At 37.4% G+C, this 20,543-nt stretch overlaps 1 protein-coding gene across 1 annotated transcript in view; it reads right to left on the reverse strand.

The window, feature by feature from the left end:
* Nucleotides 1–20,543, reverse strand: part of dnah5 (dynein, axonemal, heavy chain 5) — a 94,633-nt gene that overhangs the window by 64,763 nt on the left and 9,327 nt on the right. Inside the window, exons 3-23 of the mRNA XM_041246737.1 lie at nucleotides 20,421–20,517; nucleotides 18,514–18,641; nucleotides 17,914–18,132; nucleotides 17,467–17,604; nucleotides 17,196–17,372; nucleotides 16,963–17,076; nucleotides 14,261–14,368; nucleotides 13,689–13,811; nucleotides 13,150–13,365; nucleotides 10,210–10,317; nucleotides 9,817–9,902; nucleotides 8,981–9,302; nucleotides 8,505–8,711; nucleotides 7,655–7,826; nucleotides 7,188–7,333; nucleotides 6,723–6,897; nucleotides 4,803–5,042; nucleotides 3,692–3,885; nucleotides 3,155–3,248; nucleotides 2,706–2,848; nucleotides 2,123–2,324 (exon numbers count right to left, since the gene is read on the reverse strand). Coding sequence (XP_041102671.1) covers nucleotides 2,123–2,324; nucleotides 2,706–2,848; nucleotides 3,155–3,248; nucleotides 3,692–3,885; nucleotides 4,803–5,042; nucleotides 6,723–6,897; nucleotides 7,188–7,333; nucleotides 7,655–7,826; nucleotides 8,505–8,711; nucleotides 8,981–9,302; nucleotides 9,817–9,902; nucleotides 10,210–10,317; nucleotides 13,150–13,365; nucleotides 13,689–13,811; nucleotides 14,261–14,368; nucleotides 16,963–17,076; nucleotides 17,196–17,372; nucleotides 17,467–17,604; nucleotides 17,914–18,132; nucleotides 18,514–18,641; nucleotides 20,421–20,517 — 3,409 coding nt within the window. The remainder of the gene's footprint in view (nucleotides 1–2,122; nucleotides 2,325–2,705; nucleotides 2,849–3,154; nucleotides 3,249–3,691; nucleotides 3,886–4,802; nucleotides 5,043–6,722; nucleotides 6,898–7,187; nucleotides 7,334–7,654; nucleotides 7,827–8,504; nucleotides 8,712–8,980; nucleotides 9,303–9,816; nucleotides 9,903–10,209; nucleotides 10,318–13,149; nucleotides 13,366–13,688; nucleotides 13,812–14,260; nucleotides 14,369–16,962; nucleotides 17,077–17,195; nucleotides 17,373–17,466; nucleotides 17,605–17,913; nucleotides 18,133–18,513; nucleotides 18,642–20,420; nucleotides 20,518–20,543) is intronic.

Below are 20,543 nucleotides of genomic sequence, written 5' to 3' on the forward strand. Positions count from 1 at the left end.
GTGAAGTATGGAAATATTTTGGTTTTTGAGGTGGATGATGATGGAATTAAAAAAAAGTTAAAAAAAAATATGTAACAGGACCTTGTTTTTCTCCATGGATATTTATGAAGCAAAGAACCACTAAGTTAAAGTAAGTTAATGCTTTTCATATGTAAATATTTGTTAACGTCTGTTATGTTATATATAATGTTACGGTCAAAGCCCAAAATGCAGGCAGTTCACTGACTTTGGGCAAAGCCCGAAATAAAAATAACTTATTTCGGGCTTTGCTTGGGCAAACCGCAGTCTGCCACCTGCACCTGAGTCCGAATCACTCCCTCTGTTCTTTCATTCCTGTTCTGAGTGACAGGCAGACCTTCGGAAGAAGGAATTAACATGAGAAACCCCTCTGACACTTGCGTAGTACCATCAGCAACAGCCGAATAGGAATCAAGATATAAATAAAACTTACGTCACACTTCAAGACAATATTACCAGCAACATTGGAACAAATATTAACATGAGAAACCCCATTGACACTTGCGTATAAAAATGGACAGTATTATTAATAACATAATAACAACCAATAATTAGGCATTGTATTGAACTGTACAATCAGAGTTGGTTCCAGACTCCCGCACACACACATATATACATACATACATACTCACACACACATATATATATATATATATATATATATATATATATATATATATATATATATATATATATATATATACACACACACACACACACACACACACACACACACAGTACCGTGAAAAAGTATTTGCCCTGGTCTGATTTTCTGTATTTTTGCATATTTTTGATATTTGATTCAACCAAAATCTAATATCAGATAAAAGGGAACCTGATTGAACAAAAACACAACATTTTGATACTTATTTCATTTATTTATTAAAGAAAGTTATGCAACACCCAATGCCTGTGTGAAAAAGTAATCGCCCTCTTAGACTCAATAACTGGTTACCCCACCTTTAGCAGCAATAACTGCAACCAAACGCTTCCTGTAGTTATTGATCAGTCTCTCACAACGCAGTTGAGGAATTTTGGCCCACTCCTTCATGCAGAACTGTTTCAACTTAGTAACATTTGTGGGTTTTCGAGCATAAACTGCCCGTTTCAGGTCCTGCCACAACATCTCAATGGGGTTTAGGTCTGGACTTTGACTAGGCCATTCCAAAACTTTAAATTTTTTATTCTTCAACCATTCTGATGTAGACTTGCTTGTGTGTTTCGGATCATTGTCTTGTTGCCCAGCTGCGCTTCAGCTTCAGATCAAGGACAGATGGCCTGACATTCTCCTGTAGAATTCTTTGATGAAGAGCAGAATTCATGGTTCCTTCACTGATGGCAAATCATCCAGGTCCTGATGCAGCAAAGCATCCCCAAATCATGACACTACCACCACCATGCTTGACCGTTGTTATGAGGTTCTTACTGTGGAATGCAGTGTTTGGTTTTCACCAGACATAACAGGGCCCATGTTGGCCAAAACGTTCCACTATTGACTCATCTGTCCATAGAAAATTGTTCCAGAACTCTTGAGGATCACCCAGGTGCTTTTTGGCAAACTTGAGGATGTGTAGCAAGGCAGGGAGGTTAAAAATCCTCCCTGCCAAAAACATGTGGCTGTTCCCAAATGAGATAATTGGTGTCAATTGGGAACAGCCACAGTGTAAAAAGAGAGCTTGCAGCTTCATTAGCAGAAATCACCAGGGAATGGTAAGAGAAAAAAAGGTACCATAGGGTTTTGGTTAAAACTGTGTGCAAAGGTGTTTATTTTTGTTTTGTTTATTTGTGTGTTATTGAAAGTGTGCGTCAGCACCGAAACCTTCAATTTCTGTATCGGGTAGAAGTTTTTAAAGGGATGAACAAATGAGTGGATTGCAATTGTGCAATTACATTTTTCTTTGTTTTGGAAGACTTTGATATTATCGATATATAATTACATGCACAACATCAATATACAATTTTGCCGAAACTAGTGTTTAGATTATTTGCTATAAAATGGCACAGAGGTTAAAAAAGCAGGTGCTCTGGGAGAATGCCAGAATGTACAATCTTCAACCTCCCTACCTCTGATCAAAGCAGAACAGCCACTGATGAGACTTCTTACCTGTATAAAGAGCCAGGGCTCCAACAGTGATGAATTCAGGTTCAGCGTTGATTTCTAGTTCTAGGTCTCTATAGTAAATAATCTGGGACTCAAATTCAGACAGCAGGGGCCTCTCCATTATAAACTTCTGAATAGTTTCTTCTCTCTCCTTCCGCCAGATATGGTGATAAGAATTGAAATGTTCTAGAGCTATAAGAACCTCCTATTGAACAGGGAACATGATAATGATAATTAAATGATAATTAGTTTGTAATATCACTCTTTTACAAATATTTTTTTTCATATGATAATTGTTTTTGCTTCCACCAGAATACGGTTTCAATATGAATGGATGTTTTTTGTTTTGTTTGTTAAATAATGAAATAATTGTAATGAATGTTTATAGCACTGGAGTATTCAAAACAATTGTGTTGAAAAAACATAAAAGGCCATTCAGTTTTTTTGTACTTAATTTCCTTTGAGCTTTGTATCCAGGTATCACTGAATCTAATTGAACAGGTCTTAGTTTCATGGATCTACTGGTCACTTTTTTTTTTTTTTTTTTTTTTTTTTTTTTTTTTTACAACATATGAGCTATTGTTACCCTTTTGGTTGAATTAATGGCAGTGCTCAATACAGACACCAGCTTCACAATTTCCTTGTTTTCAGACACACTTTTGTAGTAGTTCCTGGTCTGAAAGGGGACCACCAAGTTTAGAGAAGCAGAGATGTCAGACGTACTGCCATCTGGAAAGAGAAACATAAAAATACTGAAACATTGTTTCTGCTTTCACTTCTAATTGGCAACAAGTTAAACATGATGCTTAGTCTACACACTGGAAACAGAAAGTGACGTGTGCCGATTGGCAAAGATTTAATGGACACTGAGGGGACGTGTGATGTTTGTGAACTTATCTTCATAATCTTATTCTCAATGACAGTCAGGAGAAAAGTGTGACAATAGACAATGTGAAAATTAGACAGCTCTCCAGAGAAAAAACGTAATTCTAATAACTTTGTGAAACTGACAATGCAAACGCTATTTATGTTTACCATGGATACTTCTGAATGTAGTTTCCCCATCATCAGAGTCAGTATCCTTGCTGTTATGTCTCAGAGCTGCAATTTTCCTTTCATTCATCTTCTTCTAAATGACAAAAAGAAGAAGACATGAATGCTTTCAATATCATATATAAAACATTGTTTAGATACCAATATATTTAATCACACTACCAGTAAAGTTTAGCACTCAAGCACAAATACACACATTATAGATCCCCTTCAGTCACTACATGCATAACTGTACGTTAAGTATGTATGTTAAGTTTCATAGCTATTTTTTTATGTTTTTTTTTTTTTTTTTTTTTTTCAAAGTTTTGGTAGGGCAACTTCTATAACTTCACACAAACTTTTACATTTTCAAAAAATGTTATTAAAAGACCAAAAGGGGATAAACTAAAAATATGAACTATTTAAGGTATTATCAATGGCATATTTACATTTAAGTAAATTGAAACTTTGCTCTCTTAAACTTTGGTGCTTCTAAGAAAAGATACTGAAAAAAAAAGAATAGCGATATCCCTGACAAACCTTGGATATCCTTTCTTTGCTCCACTGCCCGACTCCCTTGGTGACGCAAACAATGCACTCTACTGCTCTGTTCAGGCTCTGCTGCACTTCGTCCAGCGCAGGCACCATGCTGATGTTGGGGATGGACAGGTTGATGTTTGTCCTGAAGATGGGCTGAGTGATGGTTTTCTGCCTACTTGCCGAATTGCTTTCCGCTTGTGAACCAATGAAATGGAAAAGTAAAATCGAGCTGACCTTAAAACCTACTTACAGTACATAGTAAAGGTTCTGAAACATTCATATAGTACAGCAGACTTTTCCTACAGTTTTTCCAAACACATTGGGACATTGATGATGACCCTTATATATGTAGGTTGATTAACATGATACTATCAATAAATGTTCTATTTAACACTTTAATATACTTTTATCATGGCTTTTCTAAAAACTTTCCAGCTATACTTTTTTAAAGCTCAAGGTGTTGGGTAGTTTGTACTTTTAAAAACAGTTATTTTAAAAATAATGTTTTTTTTTTTTTTTTATTTTTTTTTTTTGGGGGGGGGGGGGGGGGGGGGGGGTGGGTTGTTTTTTTTTTTTTTTAGAGAATATCCCAAGTGACAAAAATTCGTCAGAATAAGTAGGAACTTTTTATAATATACATAAGTTATAGGACGCATTATAGAGTTATAGGACTTCACCTCAATATAACCCAAACACAGATGTTCATCATCCTAGAACTATTTTATACTGCTTCTATTGTTAATGTAGCTAGAGGGAATTCTGACAGATGCCTCAGGTATGATTTGTCAAGTAGGTAATGTCAACTGAAGATATTGATAATAAAGTATGGTAGACACTCAATATGGTACAGCTGATGTTTGTGTCATGTTGTTGTGAAACTGTCACTCCGATTGCCTGAAAGATCCCCAGTAGTTTATATTTTGACATACAAAATAAATCAGGTGGTAATTGAGCTTGATATCTTTATAACTTTTATGCTGATAATAAAAAATAAAGAGTGAAATTGCATTATCATAGAACACTACATACGTACGCAGCAATGTTAAAAGTTAAAAAACAAAAAAAAGTGCTTTACGTGAGCAGCGGTATTGTATTTATCCAGTAAACATACCCAGAAAGTGGATGACAGAGGAGGAGTGGATACGCTTGCGGATGGTCTCCAGGGTGTTGCGTGTGACCCTCAGCAGTGCGTCCACGTTGCGATGGTTGAAGTAGGAGAGCAGCTCCAGCGCCTCTTCCTCCAGGATCTCTATCATGTCTTTTTTTTTTTTTTTCTTCATCAGTGGAGAGGCGGGATCGGTGTTGGCGTTTCGAGAGAAAAGCCTATTTTCAGATTTTCCATCTTCTTCCTCTGACAATGGAATGAGAAAAAAAATATGTGTGTGTATATATATATATATATATATATATATATATATATATATATATATATATATATATATATATATAAAACAGTACCAGTCAAAAGTTTGAGTACCCCTCTTGAAACCAGGTTTTTCATGATTATCTATGCTTTTAACTGTATAAACTTGTCTATAAACACTTAATATTTCATTATATGATACATGTACTTATATAAGCTGATAATCATAAGTGAATTGCATTCAAAAATTTAATTTTTCAATGAAAATATAAATCTTGTCAATTGTCAATTTCAATGAAATGGTCACCCAAAGCAAGGGGATTTCAGTCTGAAGCCCAAGTCAGTTAAAAGTCTGAAATGTGTATAACATGGTGTTAGAACACTGGCCTAAGTATAAAAGTGTCTTTGTTAGATGTTCTCTGAGTTAACTAGCATGTTACCTAATTAACCTTTGTCACCAATTATTGTTAACAGGTGAGGGTCCATGATTACTATAAATATAGGTAGCATAGGCGCAAGTTTGTCATTCCTGAATGTAAGGGAGCAGCAATGGCAAAATATGCTCAGTTAAGCAAAGAAAAAAGACAGTATGTATTACTTTAAGAAATGAAGGTCAATCTAAGACAAATCGCAAGAACTTTGCAAGTGTCTGTAACTGATGTAGCCAAGACCATCAAACGATTTGAAGAAACTGGCACTCATGAGGACCGAACAAGGTCAGGCAGGCTAAAGGTGACCTCAGAATCAGAGAACAAGTTCATTCGAGTCACAAGTCTGCGAAACCGGCGATTAACTGCCCCTGAAATACAAGCTCAGCTAAATGCTACTAGAAGTACAGATGTTTCAACATCAACTGTTCAGAAGAGATTGCATGAAGTTGGCCTAACTGGAAGAATTGCTGCAAAGAAACCACTGTTAAGAGTGCAGAATAAGAGGAAGAGAATTGCCTGGGCCAAAAAACACAGAAACTGGACGTTTGAGGAGTGGAAGTCGGTCCTATGGACCGAGGAGTCAAAATTTGAAATATTTGTGTCCAACCGCAGAGTATTTGTAAGACGTAGAGAGGGTAAGCACATGAGTTCTGCATGTGTGGTTCCCATTGTCAAGCATGGAGGAGGCAAGTAATGGTCTGGGGTTGCTTTGCTGGTGACAGAGTTGGTGATCTTTACCAAGTCCACGGCACCCTCAACCAGCTTCAACCAGGTTCCTGCTGAAACTTGTTAACCAAATGCCTCGTGTTTGTGAGGCTGTTAAGGCAAATGGTGGCTATTTGGAGGAATCCAAAAGTTAGACACACGCTTCAATTTTCTTGAACATTGCTTTGATACTCCTTATGTTTTGTTTTGTATATTGTAACATGTGTTTTCATTTTCAAGTATTTACAGAAACATATATGATGTAAAACATTGTCAATTATGAAAAAAACCTAGTTTCCAGCAAGTGTACTCAAACTTTTGACTGGTACTGTGTGTGTGTGTGTGTGTGTGTATATATATATATATATATATATATATATATATATATATATATATATATATATATATATATATATATATATATATATATATATATATATCACACACACACACACACGCAGGATATTTAATAAATCACCTACATCTTATACAACACACCTAACACTTTGGTATGGCTCATTACATTTTGTACCTTCACTCTCCTCTTTTTCGGTTTTACTTTGACTCCTATTCTCTTCTTTGGACTTCCCCTCATCCTCTTTGTTCTGCGGTTCCAAATCCAGCAACATATTGATCAGCTCATTTGCTGCTTCTTCAACCAATGAGCTTTTAGAATGCAAAGACTGAGCTCCCCTGATGCAGAGTTCCTATAATTAAAGGGGAAAAAATGAAAGTAATTGAAATGTACTTCTGTATTTATCTCACATATTACTGATACTTATCTGAACCTTTATTGACAATCTACAACTTGGTCAATTTTTCAAGCAGCCTGGTTAGCCAGGGCTTCTCAGCCTTGACATGAGCCCCACTAACCCCATGTCATCTAATTTTATAAAACCTCAATTACTCAGGCTTCTTCATCTCTACAAGGCCCATTTTTTTGTTCTCTCTAGACTGTGTTCTAGAACACATCATGCAGCCATCATATAAACTATACCTTGGTCATCTGCACAAACTCATCACATGTGACTGGGTCATCCTCCGGTAGTTTACACAGAGTTATTGAGCTCATCTCCTGCAGCACCGCATCAATCCGGAACTCCACCAGATCATTCGCACGGTCCGTCAGAAGCTCCAGCTCAGCTGTAAAATAAAGACAAAGACATTAAGACTGGTGGCTCGCAACAGAAACTACCCTGTGATAAGCAATTCCTCTGCAACTACTGTATATACCTAGTCCTGCTGGTAGTTTAAGAATAATTATTCAGGAGAGAAGACAAACCATTTTAAGAGAATAAAAATCAAATCATTTTAAAAGACCACATGTCTATAGTTACCTCTTCAGTACTTGGTTTAAGGAAAAATAGCACAGACTAAATCAATCCCCAAATGTACTTATATTGTAATGCAGGATTTTTTTTTTTGAAAGACTTTCTTTAACTTAATTTTAAAATGATTACTTACCCAGAGCTTTCGAAATTCTATTTAAATATTTCTCTATGTTCAAGGAAGTCCAGTTTAGTGAGGTTAAACCCGGCTGTATGGCATCAACCACTTTCGCTAAATGAGGCACCATGAGTTGCTCAAATACACTTTGGATTTTTGATCTCACTCGGGTGTTCTCTGTCAAAATCATCTGTGAATTGTCAAAACAAGAATGGTTCAAAATGTAACAAAATACAATATATATGGTCTGCAGCCATACAAACTACTTGTTACCATAACAACATGGATTCGGTCAAAATATATTGGTGTGAAAGGTAGGATGTGTTTTAAAAATGTATTATTCTCTTTCTCAGTTGTTGTCTTGTTTCTGTTTTTCATTACGTTATTTAATTTTAAATTTTTATTTAAGTTTCAGCTCAGTAAGGTTCATAGCCGCAAGCCTAGCTGCTGAAGACCTTTTAAATTAGTCATGCAACAAGGGTTTTTTTGTTTTTTTTAATCAATGTGTTGATGAAGGTTAGAGACTTTTATTAGTCTCATCTTCACCACCTATACGAGCTTCCCTGTTGGCAATTTCTGGTTTTTTTTTTTTTTTTTGTTTTTTTTTGTTTTTTTTATTATTATTATTATTATTATTATTATTATTATTATTATTATTATTATTATTATTATTATTATTATTATCATCATCCAAGGAAAATAGAAATGCTGTATTTTTTTTATATGTATGTAGTTTTGACTGACATTGTTATGGCTATGAACCTTCCCACACTTAAATTTAAAAAAAAAAAGATTTTTAGTGTTTAAGATAAAGGTTCAGAAATACCAGTGTAAATCTTGAAATACATTTTCTGTAAAAAGGACTTGCCTGCAACTTATTATAGTTCTTCTTAAAAATGTCCTGTTTCTGTTGAAGTGCCCTAGCAAATGGAGGAATTTCCAGTCCCATTCTAGCCATGCACTCTGTCTCCCGGATTAAAGTCAGTATCTGAGGGTCAAAGTTCACAAACAGTTCACCGGATTCAGGAGCCTTCACCAGTAGAGATGCCTGCAGCCCCGCTTTTGCCATCTCAACCTGTGAAGAAACAAAACACAACAGACAACTAAGTATCTAAAATACACCTCAGTATTTAAACATGCATGACGCTTTCATTTATATCAGCAATCACAAAACATGATATCCCCTAGAAAATAACATCTGCTATATTTGTTTTGGTTCAATATGATGCAAGTATTAATTTATGTCACCGTGAAACTTATCCCAGCGGTCTCAGTTCTATGTATTTTCACCAATTCAAAAAATTACACACCAAAAAAAATGTATTTTATTGTGTTATACAGTACCTGTTTGAGCCATCCTCTGTGGTAGAGCACCTCAAACTCCAGCAGCACCTTGGCCACCTTATTGTAGTTGCGGATGATGCGCTTGGCTTCTGCCGTCTGCAGGATGTTAGGATGTTGCTGGAAGAGATTCATGGGCTCCTGTATCCGTTGGAACAGTTGGCGAGCCCACAGGATCTTTCCTGTGATAGGAGGCAGATTCCGGCCAATGGGAGGCTCGTTCTTCTGCTTGTTGTAGATCTTGGAGACCGTCTCAATGTCATGGCCATAGTTCTGCAGGATCTTCTGGTATTTATCATCAATGCCCAAGTCAGGTATTCCCAATCTTTGAAATAAATGAAATAACAAAAGCAATAGTAAGTGCCATTAGTAGGAATACTATACTATATAATATATTTATTTATTTATTTTTGTGACCCATTTCACCAATAAATTGTGGCTCACACTGACACAACCCATATCTAGTGCAAAATGTACCAGATCAGAACACACTTGTCCAGGCACAGGACAGGGTGCTTGCTTGCTAAAGAGAGTGTGGAAACAAGACTGCTTATCAGGTCTTTTATTCTTTACGTCAGGGAATTCATTTCTACTGTATAACCAGATTCATTGGTGCAAAATAAATAAATAAATAAATCATTAAAAACACACAACAAGAAGTGTGCAAACTATTATGATTTAATATGCTTTAATATGGCCAGTGGTAGATTTTTAAGGAACAGTTATAAAAAAAAAAAAAACATTATGACGCAGTATACATGTGTAAGTTACCAAAAAAAACCTAAAATAACAGTATTGTCCTGGGCATGTGGCTCACACACACACAACAACATAATTACCTTTCAAATTTCTTAAGTACATTCAAGGCTCTTTCTGTGTTTTGAATGTTGTCAAAGGTAATATCCATAAAAGTCTTCAACTGATTCTGAAAGTAGAAAGAAGATAAATCAGCTATTCATACCTAGGGGGTGCCAATCCTGCAGGATTTACAATGCAGCACAAGACTGCTTTTCTCTGAAAGTAAAAAACATTTTCACTGTAAATATTAGGAGGCATGTTTCTAGCTCAGCTGTTCTATTTTAAACTAAACTAAATCATAAGCCATACTTTTGTGTTACAGTATGCCATCTAGTACTGCCTTACAGTATATAAAATAATGTATTAATGTCAGTTTCTTATTCTGTCAACAACAATCCTGGGTTTCATTAGAGTTAAAATAGCGAGTAACTTACGTGGAGATCATCTGTATGTTTGCAAAACTCGTCATAATCCTGATCAAAATCAGTCTTTCTCTGATCCAGAAAATTATATTGTTTTTTCTTCATAGATAGCACAATGGTCTAAAAATATATTTAAAAAGAGACATGTATAAAAGATAAAGTAAATTAGAAAATCTAAATAATACTCTATAGCAGGGAATAAACACACCTTTATATTCTTTCCATCTTTCATATTTCCTTTCAACATTTGAGGGGTCAGCTAAAATGACTTTTCACATGAACACTAATAATAAAGTTTCTCTTTATACATGATATTCTGTCACAGAAGAATATACAGTATGTACTGATATTTATAAGTGCTGGGGCAAACATAGAATTTTCATGTTCGGATATTCGCTCAATTTAAATATTCATTCGAATATACGTTTGTTTTTCAAGAAGTAATAAAAGCCATTATATTGCTCTGAACGGCAGAGACAGCAAAGCAGCAGAGGCAGGGGACATAGCCATGGGCCCTGTGTGTGTGGCTTTATTTTACAGCAAAACGTTATAATAGAAAAATATCCCTGGAGTAAAGAATACATTGAGTAGGCCTTACTTTACTCCAGTAAATTAACTACAAAACAAAGGATGCCAAATAGCAGTTCAAGTTAAATGTTGTTCTGTTTGTTCCCGAAGCTGACACTGCATTTTATTTAATTCCTTGCATTTGCTGTTTCTTCACAGTAAACAGTGGCAAACGACACGTTTTCAAAAAGTAATAACATTAGGTTTACTTGTGCCTTTTTGTAGCTGAACAAGCAAACAAAAACTTAAATGTAACTTTAACACGTCAAATAAAACAAAATGTGGAAATGGCATTGTAACGTGAAGGGGTAAAACTCACCGTTTTGGTTCTCATTTATTACAGTCTACGTAACAGAAAGTCGCAAGAAAAATATATATATATATATATATATATATATATATATATAGTCTATATAAAAATCACTACACAAAATTTTCAGGAAATTGGGTATTGTTTAAGCGAGGCATACATGAAATATATTATTCATTAAAAGAAAAAGAAGCTCAACCATTTATTGCAGCAAAAATTTATCTTAAAAGGCCATTAGCGAAATGAAGTTGCCACAAAAAAATTCTGTTTTACTGTATGTGTGCGCACGCCAGAGTTTAATGACTCGAGTCACACTTTTCAGTGACTCAATTTGAGTCATTGTCATCAAATGACTCGACTCGAGTCCCTGCAAGAAAATACTCGACTCTCTGCTCAAAAGACTTGACTTGAGTCTTAGGCCTTATGATAAAATAAATTACACAATCACTTTTGTTTTCAATAACCACAGCCCTGCTGATGGCACAAACCTTGCCTTTTTATGAGTAAGAGGAACATGTGACAACATAGAGACAGAGAGAAGAATATCAGCAGCCTGGAAGGTAAATCTAGAGTACCTGCAGTCATCGAGTTCACAACAACTGTGGAGTAGATGGAGAAATAAGCAGTCTGCATCCTGCCAGCACTGAAAATTCCAAACTAAAATGAAGTCTAAAAACTTAAATAATTTTGGGGTTTTTTTTATAATTTCTTTCCAATCAATACTTATTTGTTGGGTAAATAAATAGATTTTTATTTTTTACGCAAGTTTAAAAACTTGAAATGCGGTACAAAAGGGCCTAGTGTTTGATGTTAATGTATATTGAGCTAATGTCATACTATATTTAAATTTAAAAAAAAGCAGGTTGTGTGGGACGTTACACATTTTCCAAAGTAACTTTGACAAACCTCATTCGGGTAAACGCACTGTGAAAATAACGATTCTAGAGGATGCTTTGGTTAGTCCAGCCAGCCAGATTTGAACCTGGTATTCTCAAACGTAAGGCAAATTGACCTTTCAGTTATTTGTTTAATTTATCTGTAGGGTTAAAGACCTGCAGTAATAGGTTCATGTAAAATGTTCAAAATGAGTGCCTAAAATTCACCAGATGAACAACACACATGGATATATGACATGCAGATAAATAAACCACTTGCATGCGGTTCGAAGATCTGTCATGAGTTATGGTTTATTCTTCTGAATGCTACCTCTTAGTCATCTTTTACACATTATATGAATTGTATACACTATAGAGCAGTGAAAATGATATGGTGAATGGATACCAATACAAAGTAATGTGAGGTCACACATCAAAGGTGTAATAATGGAGCATATTAAACATAGACAGCAACATGTGGTGATCCCAACGAGTTTCCCACATGCTGAAGATGTTCATTTACATAGCATGCAATACATGAAGAACACATTCACCCAGTACATAAACTAATGAACAAATTACCTCCCATTTTTCCTGCATTTCTGCAGTCTGTACAGAGGAAGGAATAAAGAGATACACTGTAAGAACTGCCATAACTAAAACCTGACTGCACAAGGTCAGATCCATTAGTCAGCCTCCCCAAAAACTCCCTGATGTGAGTTTGTTTAGCTAATTAATCTTATTACCCTATAAGCAGAACTTCAGTCAAGCAGAACCCAACATTGGCCCAGTAAAAATCTGCATTCAGCCATGGCATTGCTTACCAATATAAACGTTTATCGTTGTACACCATGGTACAAACATTGTAAAAGTACATTAAATGCATGGTACTGTAGTAGCATGGGAAACACGTGGCATAACATTAATGTAAAAAAAAACACGCCTGTGATACATCTAATGTTTAAAACTCTCTGAAATGATAAAACTACAGATTCTTTCATTTTTACATTCTTTAAAATGATAAAACCAAGATGGAACTACAAACATATTCCAATTAAACTTTTAAAAGAGTGGTCAACTTCTCTCCACTACAGTCTTGATGCAGATACAGTTTGAGTCAGTACTCTTCTACTTTCATTCAATTTTTATCAAAAAAAATGTTTTATTTGCATTTGCTCTCAAAGATGCAGACTCAGATACCTGAAACGTGGTTGCCATGAATTCCAAGCCCTCAATCTTGGAATCCTCGAGGGCAGAGTATGTTGTTATGGTGTTAAACATGTTGAGGATTTTGGTGAGGCGCCGCTGAAAGGTGTCAAATTTCCCAAAGATGTACATCTCGCTGAAATCAAACTGCCTCTCAGAGGCATTCTGCTCCAGTTTCTGTTTGGTGTTATGGAAGCATCGCTGATACTCCTAGTAAGTCACAAAGGATGAAAGGCCCGTAAGAATATTTTCGTTCTGATATTATAAGATTCTTTTCTTTTTTTTTAACCCTCTGGTCCCCCTTCCTCCCGAGACACTTTTACGTCACATATTCATTTCAAATGATATAGGCTGAACATATTAAAAATATGCCCCATGGTGACAAATCAGGCCTAGGGCAGTTAGATGAGAAAGGCAGTTATTATGTTTATGTAGTGCATAAGCGTTCACATTTTGAATGAGAAACCTAAAATGCCACGACCATCTTCTATGAAGTGAATATGTACAGCACATTTTCATTATGAATACAGTACCTCATTCAACCGAATAGCAGCCTTCAGTTTCTCAGCTACAACGGTTTGTGGCTGGTCCCATATGGTAACAGCTCCATGGTTGGAAATATAAGCCTTGCAGGCTGTTATCATTTGGTTTGTTACCTAAAGATATAAGATTGTGCATCAATAAGTACAAGATCACCACATTTTCACATTTAAGAAATCTGGGTTTTGGTCTAATTATTACAAAATGTATGAAATGAAGTAGGGGAGTGGAGAATTCAGAAGGGGCCTTATCAAGCAAAAGCTGATGTGGTCATAGCAAAATGGACAGTCAAATGTATACTGTAAAGTATTATTGAGACAGCCTGTGTTATAAGGCCTGAGAAAGATGAGAAAGATGTGCTATTTATGAGCAGATTGTAAACTTCACCATATCACATATATGTTTGTCAGAACAGCTTCAATGAGCAAAAGACATATCACACTTACTTTACTAGCTGAGCAATGATTACAGGTTATAGATGTCTGCAACATGTGTCATAGATTCAGGTCCAGTATGAACAATGCACTGTTTATTGTTATTTTCTGTAAAAAGTATTTAAACTTACTTTCACAAACAAAGATGTAATCTTCTCTGAGGTGTTGTAGTAGCGTGAAATACTGTGAATCATTCGAATAGCATTTATTAGCCCAGGAATAGCATCTACCATGGAAACCTAACAGTGAAAGAAAACAGTAGGTCATTATCATAACCCTGGTTTCCTGAAAAAGAAGTGTAACCATTATCATATGGGTATTTACCTTCTAAAGACCCAAAACCTGAATATTGTATACCGAAGCTGCTAAGCGAGCCTGTGACCTAGTCATGGTCCGCCCCTGGGGGCACAAAAGGACGGCGCTTTCAGACCTCAGCGTCATTTTCAAGCCGGCTGCAATTATGGACGCAGCAAACTTGAAGGCTAATGGTTACAATTCTATTTTAGGGAACCAGCGTTACAATAATAACCTAACATTCCCTTTGAAGTATGAAATGTAACCATTACTGTATGGGTGAGTTTACCAAAACCGTCGCAAGGTCAAGATTGCAGAACGACTGGAATGCTGCAAGACTAAGCCAAGAGGCTGCCCTGTGCTTTACCATACAGAACCCCAGTGACAAGTAGCTCGGGTGAAAAATTTGAAGGAGAAACTCACCTCAATGCCTGTGTTGTAAGGGTCGACTGGGAAGCTGCCCTTAACACTAGTTCCAAAACCAGGGTTTTGAGGATCCTCGACATTCAGCCTGTAGAACCTAGTGAAGGTTTGGGGAGTAGCCCACATATGTCCTTGACAGCTGCACTCTGGTTGAATGGGCAGTGAGCTTTTCTGGAGGGCAAGTTGGCCAGCACATAGGCAGTCCTGAACGTGTCTGCTATCCATTTGAACAGCCACTGCTTTGACAGGGCTTGACCATGGGACTTTGCCACATAGCAAACAAAATATTGCTCAGACTGACTCCAACCTCTCGTCCGGTCAACATAGTACGCCAGGGCTCACACTGGGCAGGGAGTATGGAGCTGCCGCTCTCTGTCAGACTGGAAAGGTGGATGGAATGCCTCCACTTCCACAGGAAGTTTGTGGTCCACTGTGGTGAACCAGAGACTCCTGCCCTGATTGACTGCAACAGCTGTTGCATTGCCAACATTTTGAACCACCGTCGGCTTAGATACAGGTTGACCTGTCTGAGGTCAAGGATTGGTCTGAGGCCACCACCCTGCTTGGGCACTCGGAAGTACCTAGAGTAGAACCCTTCATCCAACTGGAGGGGTCTATCATGCGACTAGCCCATTTTTGCAGCAGAGCAGCATCCTGTGGGTTCTGACTGATGTTGCAGTTACACCCCAAAAGGGGGGAGCGGGGGCAAGCATGAACTGCAGGCGAGTAACAATAGTCAGACTAGCCTTGAATGTCTCACAGGCATAGAACCTGAGCATGATGCAAGGAGCAACCAATACAGTGTACAGATACAATTGTACAGGTGCTGCCTCAATCTGCTTATAGATATCAATCGGGAATGTGAAGACCCGAGCAGGACCGGTTTGGTACCGGACCGGTGACTTAAGCACCGGTCGGTAGCGGGCTGGAACCAGATCAGTACCTGGAAGGCATCGGGTCAGTTCGGTACCGGCTTGGTGTATTTAACACTGGGTCGGTACTGGTTCAGGACTTACAGTACAGGTTCAGAACCTGGTTGGCACCAGACTGGTTCGTACTGGTTCAGTGGCTTTTGTACCGTGTAGGACCGGGTCTATACAGTTTGGTGGCTTTAGCACCAGGTCGGTACGGTACCGGGTTGGAACCGAGTCAGTACCGGGACAGTATCGGGTTGGTACCGGTTCAGTGACATAAGTACCGGGTCAGTATGGGTTTGGTACGGGTCCACCGGTTCACAGTCACCGCGGGTGGCAAAGTACAAGGATGCCCATCTGCAACAGCAAAACCACTCAGTCAGTACCACACATGAGACAGAGGGAAGCCTGCTTGTTAGAATGGACTACGCAATGGTGATGCTAAAGAGCTGTCACCATAACGGCATCAAGATACTGTTGTTGAAATTGCTTCAAGCAACAACAACCGAAGCGAGTATCTTGGTCCTGTGTAGTGCTTTTGAGCCAAGCAGCTGTTCTTGCTGCAAGCGTGCTTGAGCACCACGTTTGAGACAGGCCTGCAACTAGAGTCTGTGAAAAGATCAAAACACACACAAAGAGAAAATACTTTCTCAACAAAAAACAACAGTTAAACAATGACATAAATAACATAAAACATCTCTATTGTGCTAAAAAGCAAAAAAAGAGAATTTAAATAAGCTCCAGCCAGAGCTATGCAGCTTGGGGGGAGAGTACAAAGTCAGCCAACTTATCCCTGGAAAGGACTAACTCGAGCAGCAGGCTGTAGTGCACAAAAAGCGCGTAATTACTAACAACTATTACAGCTATTAGTTCAAATATGACATATAATTTGTGTAAAAACACAATAAATACAAAATATATACAGACAGAAGCAACAATAATTATCTAAACACGGCTCTACGATCAGGTCAGTCTTGAAAGGAAACATGGCGTGGAGATCTGTGAGCACAGTCCTTCTGTGCCCTTGGGGGCGGGCCGACTGCGTCACAGGCTCACTGAGCAGCTTTGGTATACAATATTCACATTTTGGTTCTTTACGAGGTAGTCCTAATCATTTTCACAGATACAGATTAAACAATTATACGTTCTCCCAACAAACAAAAACAAATCCATACAAAACAACAATGATGTGTTTTTCTCACCGGGTCACTGTTGTACAAAGGATCGCAGAATTTCTCCAGAGTGTAAAGGTACTTTACATTGTCTTTGGCTTCATTGGCAGAGTCAGTGATACGGGTGTCCAGCTCTCGCCAAGTCTAAAAGCCAAACACAAATTAACTGGAATATATCGAAACCTTTCAAGCAGAAACTGCTTAAGTGCAGCCAAATTCCCAAATCAAGTCTATCAACTCTGTATCTATGTTTTCAAATATACCTTGATTAGCTTTGACTTTGCTGCCGTGAGCACTCCTAGTACAGCCTTAACGTCCGGGGTCTTCAGCTGGTCCAACAAGTAGTTAAACCTGGACATGCGTTTCTTCCAGTGATCCAGCTCAGCGCGGGGCCCAAGGTCATCCGCTTCCTTCCTCAACTGGTCACTCTCTGCTAGAACCTAGAAGCATGCACAGTTTTCTCTTGTTAATGAATGGGGTGGTGCATCACAGTGAAATGTAACTTACTGCACTAGAAATGAAGCTCTGCATTACCTGCTCGATTTGTTTGACCCACACTTTCATGCAGGCTTCTATCTTCTCCAGGGCTTCTGTACTACTGGCTACAGCTATGTAGTCCGATGGGCCTTTGAGAGTTTTTAAATCATAGGTCTTGCACTCTTTAAGGTTCACCTTAAACAAATCCAAATATATATTTTGGACAAAGAGGACAGTTAAGAGTATTTAGGTCTTTTTTGTGATTAAAAAAATAAAAAATAAAATCATGGAATATCATTTTATCAAAATAAAGAGCGTCAGCGTATATATATATATATATATATATATATATATATATATATATATATATATTATATTTTTTTTTTTTTTTTTTTTAATAGAAATATAATAATCTTATGATTAAAATTTAAATAAATCAAGCATACAAACTTGTTCTGACCACCTAATTCAATGTTCACTATAGGGTTGATGAGCTAATTGTACCTTTTCCATTAAGCTCTCCTGGGCACCACCAAGGACAGCCACGAAGCTGTCAAGAGAGCTGAGGAAGTCTTGTCTCACAGCTGTTGCCTGTGGGCTAGAAAGCTCCCCCCAGCCATTGTTCATCTTCTTCAGAGTTGGAATAAAGATTTGAGACAAAAGGTGCTCCACACTCTTTAGCAGTCCAACTTCAGATGTGTCCAGAACATTAAAGTTCACTTCCTGTAGTTAGGAAAGATGATGTTTCAAGTCAGGTGTCTCCGTACAGTAAACATGATTGTTTGCTGTTATTTGTAACACATCTCTCTCTCTCTCTCTCTCTCTCTCTCTCTCTCTCTCTCTCTCTCTCTCTCTCTCTCTCTCTCTCTCTCTCTCTCTCTCTCTCTCGCTCTCTCTCTCGCTCTCTCTCTCTCTCATTAATTACATGCAAGATAAGAAATGTACAAGTTGTTAAAGCAGTACTCGTACAATAATTTGAAACCTTAAATTCAGTTGAAGAAACATATTTTGATATTATTTATTTGAAGGTATCAAAAAGTCAGGAATGTAAACTAATGGAACTTTTAAAAAGTGCTCTTTCATGTGAAAGAGCAGGTTTCTTACCCTGTGCACATTCTCTGTGGTGATATCTTTAGAGACATTAGCCCTTGTGAAGAAAACACACACACCATTCAGAGCCACATCTCTCCCTTCTGTCACAAAAACTTTGGGCTTTTTACTTCTTCCTGTAGCTGGAGCTGGGGACGTCGATTGACCCTGGACCTACACAAGTCTTAAAGTCACGTAAGTAATCCAAGATACCAATGGTTAATTTATATATTATATTTTATATATATATATATATATATATATATATATATATATATATATATATATACATATACAATATATATATATAGATGTGACACACACCACACACATATATATATATAGCTCTGGAAAACATTCTTCCAGTACAAGGTTGTCCTGGAAGAAAACTTGCTTCCTTCTGCTCTGACAATATTCCCCAACTCTGAGGATGGGTTTTTCCAGCAGGACAATGCTCCATGCCACACAGCCAGGTCAATCAAGGTGTGGATGGGGGGTTGCCAGATCAAGACCCTGTCATGGCCAGCCCAATCTCCAGACCTGAACCCCATTGAAAACCTCTGGAATGTGATCAAGAGGAAGATGGATGGTCACAAGCCATCAAATAAAGCCGAGCTGCTTGAATTTTTGCGCCAGGAGTGGCATAAAGTCACCCAACATCAATGTGAAAGACTGGTGGAGAGCATGCCAAGACGCATGAAAGCTGTACTTGAAAATCAGGGTTATTCCACCAAATATTGATTTCTGAACTCTTCCTAAGTTAAAACATTAGTATTGTGTTGTTTAAAAATGAATCTGAACTTATTTTCTTTGCATTATTCGAGGTCTGACAACACTGCATCTTTTTTGTTATTTTGACCAGTTGTCATTTTCTGCAAATAAATGCTCTAAATGACAATATTTTTATTTGGAATTTGGGAGAAATGTTGTCAGTAGTTTATAGAATAAAACAAAAATGTTAATTTTATCCAAACACATACCTATAAATAGTAAAACCAGAGAAACTGATAATTCTGCAGTGGTCTCTTAACTTTTTCCAGAGCTGTATATATAGTAATACGGCAGGGAAGGGATTAATAGTTTCCCTGCCAAAAACAGGTGCAAATGAACATTCTTGTTAATTATTTTATTGTTTAATTGTCACCAGCACCTGGGGAATATTACAAATTAGGACCAGGTGCAGGGTATAAATAGTCAGCAGCCAGTCTACTCGGGGCTGTTGAGTAGTAGGAAGCAGAAGGTGTGCTCTGTTTCGAAGCAGTCAGAAGTAAAGTAAGTTCTGTGTTAAACCTGTGTGGTTTCTGTTGTTTTGTGACAGGTAAACGGCTTAGCCGTCCTGCGTGTTATTCAGGGACCTGTTAAATGTACAGTCAGAGCTCCAAAACGGAGTTAGGTTTTGTTTGTTTATTTTTTATTCTGTTTTATTAAAAAGTGCACGTAAGAGCTATAAACTTCCATTTCCGTGTCCTGGGTCCTATCTTAAAGGGAGCAACGAACGTGTGTGAGTTGCAGCACATTTACAATATATATATATATATATATATATATATACACGCACACAATCATAATGATAAGGTGGAAGGCTGCACTTTTATTTAGCATAAAAAGGCACAGCCCTATAGCTACAACCACTGTTCCTGCATTACAGACACTTCTTATACGAAACTGAAAATACATTCAATATACCACAAATGAATAACACTGTATAAATAAGATGTCCTAGAAAATATTTACTCCTATCCATGTCATGTTTGGGTTATAGGTTATGTTAAGAATATATTTAAAATACTTTCAAGTTGTAAGATTAGAGCTACACATTTTCAAGATATATTATTACCAGTATACCACACAATTTCCTCTTTTGCCCACAAAACACATTCCTCAGTCAGTTGCTGGCATGTTGAGAGCTACAGCGAGGTCACTGTTGTATTTACCTGACTCTGTTGGTTCCACATCCTGATAGTAGAACATAATATGAGGAAGCCCCCCAGCATCAAAGAAATGGTCCATACGGTTAATCTGTTAGGAATACAAATCAAAACGTA

The sequence above is a fragment of the Polyodon spathula genome, chromosome 4 (genome assembly GCF_017654505.1).
Source record: "Polyodon spathula isolate WHYD16114869_AA chromosome 4, ASM1765450v1, whole genome shotgun sequence".
Taxonomy (NCBI): Eukaryota; Metazoa; Chordata; class Actinopteri; order Acipenseriformes; family Polyodontidae; genus Polyodon; species Polyodon spathula.